At 19.6% G+C, this 6,572-nt stretch overlaps 1 protein-coding gene across 1 annotated transcript in view; it reads right to left on the minus strand.

The window, feature by feature from the left end:
* Positions 1 to 634: 634 nt before the first annotated feature.
* PRSY57_1411700 (hypothetical protein) overlaps positions 635 to 6,572 on the minus strand; it is a gene marked incomplete at both ends in the record, with an annotated part of 10,106 nt that continues 4,168 nt past the window's right edge. Inside the window, one exon of the mRNA XM_020115269.1 lies at positions 635 to 6,572. Within this exon, the coding sequence (XP_019969925.1) occupies positions 635 to 6,572 (5,938 nt within the window).

Raw genomic sequence — 6,572 nt, forward strand, 5'->3', positions numbered from 1 at the left:
AAAAAAAAAAAAAAAGAAAAAAAAAAAAAAGAAAAAAATGTGTATTACATACTTTTTTTTTATCTTCACTCCATATATTATAATAAATATTATACATACATATTTATTACATATATTATATATATATATTTATTATATATATAATATTTGTAATATTTGTAATATTTGTAATATTGGTAAGCAGTTGCACTTTTGAAATATTGTATTAATAAAATATCTCCAAATATGAAATATATAAATAATATAATATAATATTTTATCAAGCATATCATTATTCTTAAATTAAATGATTATCCTTTTTTCCTTGTATATGTTAATAAAACAAATTCATAATATTAATTGTAACACCATAAAATTTAATACAAAAACAAGTAGGTTTTAAAAATAATCAAAAGTTAAAAATATTCAATACAAAAAGTAGTAGCTCTAAAAGAATTAACAACAAAAAAAAAAAAAAAAAAAAAAAAATATAGACAATTGGAATGCTTAAATGAATATATATAATTATTTCTGAATCATTACTATTTATAAATATATATATATATATATATATATGCATATTTGTATGACACAAAAAAAAAAAAAAAATTATAATAAAATAAATTAATAATAATTAGATATATATTTATATTTTTCAACTTTTATGTAGAGAAAATAAAAAATATGAAGGTACATACATGTACGTGTTCGTTCGTCGTTTGCTTTTACTTTTTCTGCTTCTGTAAAAATGATCATTTTTCTCTTTTTCACATATATTATAAAGATTGAATACATCCAAGAAATTCATATTTGTATAATGTATATCAACATTTGTCATTTCTATATATACATTATTTTGTATATAATAGGATATATTTTTTTCCATGTGAAATTTATTTTTTTGTAATTTTTTTAATATACTTATTTGGAGATCACATATCCTCTTATAAAATTGTCTTTTCATTTTTTTATAATATTTTTGATTATAAAAATATGAGTCAGTGTTCAAAATAATATATGGTCCTAATTTAGAATGTTTTTCAACATAATGGTTATTATAATATGGATATAATATTTCTATATTTTTATTATTAATATCATATATATTGTTATACTGTTCCTGAGAAGAGTATGGTATAATTAGGTCATAAAAATATTCTTTCCTATCCTTTTGATTATTATTTAAAAATATTTCATCACATATATCATCACATATATCATGACATATATCATCATATATATGATTTCCTTTTTTATATACAAATTTATCTATACATTCTATAAGTTTTTTTATTTTATCCTCATATTTATTTGTACTATCAAGTGTATTACTCTTTATATCATTTTCATATATAGTTGATTTCATAATATTTATTAAATTGGTTAACATGAAATGATTATGTTGATATTTATTGTTATTTTGAATATATTGTATATAATATTCTTTCATAAAATAGCTCAAAAAAATGTATATATTCTTTTTACAATATATATCTTTTGATATAGGTATATAATACCAATTTTGATTATATTTCAAATCATAAGATATAGTAGATGATATATAATATTTCTTATATAGATAGAAATTATTATAATATCTTAATATTAAATTAAATAAATTATAAGAAAAATATTTTTGATACGGATTTTTCTTATTCAATTGTATTATTGAAAACTCCCTATTTTGTCCTCCAGATAATTTGAATACTACTTTTTTTTTAAATGAATATATAGGTACATAATAAAATACATATTTCTTTATATTACTAAGAAATCGTTTTTTATAATATTCTGATTGAATAATTGTGGGTCTATATCCCTTAGTTAAATATAATACACTCTTGCTAAAATTTTCTACAGATTTATCCCATGTATATGGTCTTAAGTAATCTATAATTTTAAAAATAATCTCATAATTATGTATATCTATGTGAATCAATAAGGAATAATCCATAATATCTTGAGAACATAAAAAATTCGTGTCTTCATTTAAAGAATCCATTAAATATTTATAATCATTATATTCTAAATTTATAACCTTCGATTTTATATAATCCCTAAAGTTATCATCAAATAAAACATTATAATTTTTTAAAGAATTATAATTATCAATCGTAAAATTATTATATTTTTCAATAGAATTCGAACTATTATCTACATTCATATTATTACCTACATCATTTCCTATAAAAGAATGATAATAGTAATAATAATAATACATACTATCATCCATATTTTCGTTTTTATTATCAACAATCCTATTTATATCATAATTATTATCAACATTTCCTTCTTCTGATTTATATTTATTATCATTGCTTATCATATTATTTGTATCATTTATACATATATCTTTCATATCTTTATCTTTTATATTTTTTTTTTTTTTTTGCAAACAAAATCTTTTTGTTACTAAATATTCTAAAGATACCATAGGTCCATATAAATATACATTTCTCAAATTTTTTCTATAATCCTCTCTTAACATCTTTTTCCTGTTCATCATTTTAAATATACTCCTATTTAATAATATGTACATTTTGGTGTCTTCTAATATTTCCTTTATGAACACATTTTCATTTTTACATCTCTGCAGATTATCGTCCATATCATAGGATAAATCGTGTTTCAACCTATTATTATTTTTATAAATATATATATATTTGCTGTCCTTTTTTTCTTTGTTTTTATATTTGTATGTGTTTTTCATTGTGAAATTATATAATTTTATGGGACTTATTATTCTTGGAATTGTACAAACGTTAATGATACCTCTTATTATTTTTTTTCTTATCCGTTTAAACATTTTATTAATCTTTTCTTCATTAATTCGTTTTACTTTGTTTTTTTTAGATAATAATTTTTTCTTGGTTTTATCTTTTCCATAATCTTTATCTTTAACTTCATTATTATTATTGTCATCATTTTTATATTTGCTGTTCATATCTTCTCTTGGCTTTCTTTCTAACCCTTCCATGTTTAATCGATTGATAAAAATGCACGGACTTCTTTCATCCTTACGTATCTCTATATTACTTTCTTCCTCATTTATAACATTAATATTATGATATTGCTCTATTTCCTCTTCTATTTCCTCTTGTATTTTCGCTTGTATTCCCTCTTGTATTTTCGCTTGTATTCCCTCTTGTATTTTCGCTTGTGTTCCCTCTTGTATTTTCTCTTGTATTCCCTCTTGTATTCCCTCTTGTATTTTCTCTTGTATTCCCTCTTGTATTTTCTCTTGTATTTCCTCTTTTTTTTGTCCTACCTGATTATTTTTCATTAGATCTACAACATAATCCTCCGAATTGTTATACTCACAATTTGGTAGAAAGGATAAAGGCTCATCACTCATATCATTAATATTTGAAGATATTTTATTCTTGACTTCTTTTGTATTATCTAAGGATAAAAACTCCAAATAAGCATTTTTATTATATATCATGCTACATTCATCATCTTTTCTTTCTTGTAATATAGTATCTTTTAAATGTTTCTCCCTATGCATATATTTTCTAAAAGTCTTTAAATTTTCAGATATACCGGAAGAACAATCATCTGACATATATTTATCTTCTGTTATCTTACATGTATTTAATGAATAACTTTCATTTCTTCCAAAGAAGAAAAATGGGAAACTTGTTTTTCTTTTTTGCTTTATTAACTTTTGTAAATTTTTTTTTTTTCGTGCTCCTTTAATGTCAAATATTAAAATTTTGGAATTTGGATTTTCAATTTTTACATTTTCTAATATAATATATGTTTTCATATTTTTTTTATTTCTTTTTTTTATTTCAATTTGATATAATCCGTACATATAACATAATAATGATTTTTTTTTTTTTAAAAGGATATCTGAAAAATATTGAAAGAATTCTTTATATTTATTAATAAAAGATTTAAATTCATATTTATTTATTTCTTTTATTATAAATCTATCATCATAGGTTTTAACAAAATGCCTTTTTTTATGATCAAAGTTTATGAAATTACTTTTCTTAAGTGATTTCATAAAATCTTCTTCTTTATCACACAACAACTTTCTTAAATAATGAAATTGTAAGGGAAAGAATATGTACACACATATAGTTTCATTCAAATTTATAGTCAATATATCTTCATTTTTACAATTAATATAATAATCGATATCATCATTTTTTAAATTTAGACACAAATTATTAATACATCTTTTAATATATGTATTTATATTATAACAATTTAATGTATTACCTAAAATAAAGGATATATTCTTTATTTCGCTTTCTGAATCGTGTATATTTCTTTTCCTGCTTACAATCAAATTATCATCATCGTCATAAAAATAACTATTATTATTATGATACGTAGTAAGACATGCATCCATCTTAATTTTATTATTATTATTATTATTATTATTATTATCATCATTATACGTAGTAACATATGAATCCATCTTAATTCTATTATTCTTATGCTTTATTTTTACCCCTCCTTTTTTTTTGCTCTCCTTTTCATATATAACTTTTAATTTATTCTTATATACATGAGATAACAACGAATGAAATATTATATTTGACGTATCATTTGGATTAAACACAAAAAAATAACAACCACTTGTGGCTTCTTCTTTATGTTCTTCCTTTTCCTCTTGATATTTTTCTTTTTCCTTTTCGTGTTGTTTATTTTTCTCTTGTTCGTTTTTTTTTTTTCTTTTTTTTTTCATATCCTCAAATATTATATATCTACCCCGATCAATTATCCTTCCTATATAATGATAAAATAAATTCTGATTATACGTCTCATTTTCGTCATTATTATTCAAATTATACATGTAGAGAATTTTTTTCTTTCGACAACTTTCTATATTGTACAGATAATTCCTTTCCTTTGTATACAATTTTAAAATATCATATTCTCCATTAACAACCGAATTGGTATTATCCACTATCTGCTTATTTTCCTTTTTCAGATGCAACATATTATTAAAATTGTCATAACAATTCATAATATTAAATAATAATGTAATTTCTTTTTTTCTTTTATTTTTCATAAAAAAATTTCTATTATTATATATACCTTCATTATATTGTAATAAAGTATTTGTTTTAATATCTCTTCTATCCTTAGATATTATTTCTTTCTCTTCCTCATTAATATGTTCATAAAAAAATATTGGCATATGGTATTCTTTTTTTATGGATTCAGATGTTAATATATTATGTACATTTTCTATATTTCCTTTCTTCTTATATTTTTCCATATTTTCAATAACATTTAGTATACTGTGGTTAATTCTTTCTAATATAATAATATAAAGAGAAAAAAATATTTCTATATCTAAAGATAAAGATTTATTATACATTAATTCGATTATTGCATAATAATAAAAATTAGTAAACACATTTATTAAATATTTCTTATATTGTATAATTTGTATTTTAAACCTTTTATATATAAAATATTCTTTAATAAATATTTCCTTTGTTTTCTTCATATTATTAGATGCCGTTTCTTTTATTATATTTCTATTATAATAATTATAATTTGGAGATTTATCTATATTATTATTTTCATATATATGATCATATAATACATCTGTTTTATTATTATCAAATATAGTAATAGATGTCTTACCATTTAATGTATTATTTATATTTAAAATATTATTATCTATCTCCTGAGTATTGTTTGAATGAATATATGTATTTTTCATCGTGTCTATTATATTTGTAGTGTTACTAGCTTCTAACAAATTCATTTTCGATATATCCTCTTCACACAAATTTTTTAATCTTTCCTTTGTATTATCTCCCTGTTTGATTAATAAATAATTAGATTCCATGGAATCATAGGATGAATACATTTTAATTAAACGATAGATTTGATTTCTTTTAATAAACATATTTTTATTTAATAATGTTATAATAAAATTGATCATAATGTAATAATTATAAAAAATTCTCTTCATAATAAATAATATATTAAAAAAGAGCAAAGCGCAAAAGTTTTTAATTTTAATAAACTTGCATTTATCACATATATTCTTAAAATATAATGGAGAACAAGAATCGATAGGATTTGGATTTTGTGAATTTTTCATACTTTTCATATATTTATTACTATTACTAATACTATTACTATTACTATTACTATTACCATCACTATTACTATTATTATAATTTTTTTTTTTTTTTTTTTTTTTTTTTCTCATATCGTGTTTTTTTTTATTTTTATACATATCCTTATTTTTAGACCTATAATAATGTATAGCACAATTATATATTAAAAATTTAAATGAAGAATATAATGGTAGCATAGAACTATTAAAAAAAGGGAAATTTTCTATTATATTATATAAATTAAAGTTACTATAAAGATTCTCATTCTGATTTTCAACTTCATTTTTATTACAATAATTATTTAATATATTAGTTAAGCATTTACATGGGAAATAATAAAATATATCATTATATATTATATTTTTTATATTTTTTTTAATATATAATTTAATATTCCTTTTTACATTATTTATTATATGATTTGTTACTTTGCTTTTATTTAAACTGTATATATTTCCAACTATATCATAATTTTTTTTATATTTATTTTTATAT

The sequence above is a fragment of the Plasmodium reichenowi genome, chromosome 14 (genome assembly GCF_001601855.1).
Source record: "Plasmodium reichenowi strain SY57 chromosome 14, whole genome shotgun sequence".
NCBI classification, from domain to species: Eukaryota; Apicomplexa; class Aconoidasida; order Haemosporida; family Plasmodiidae; genus Plasmodium; species Plasmodium reichenowi.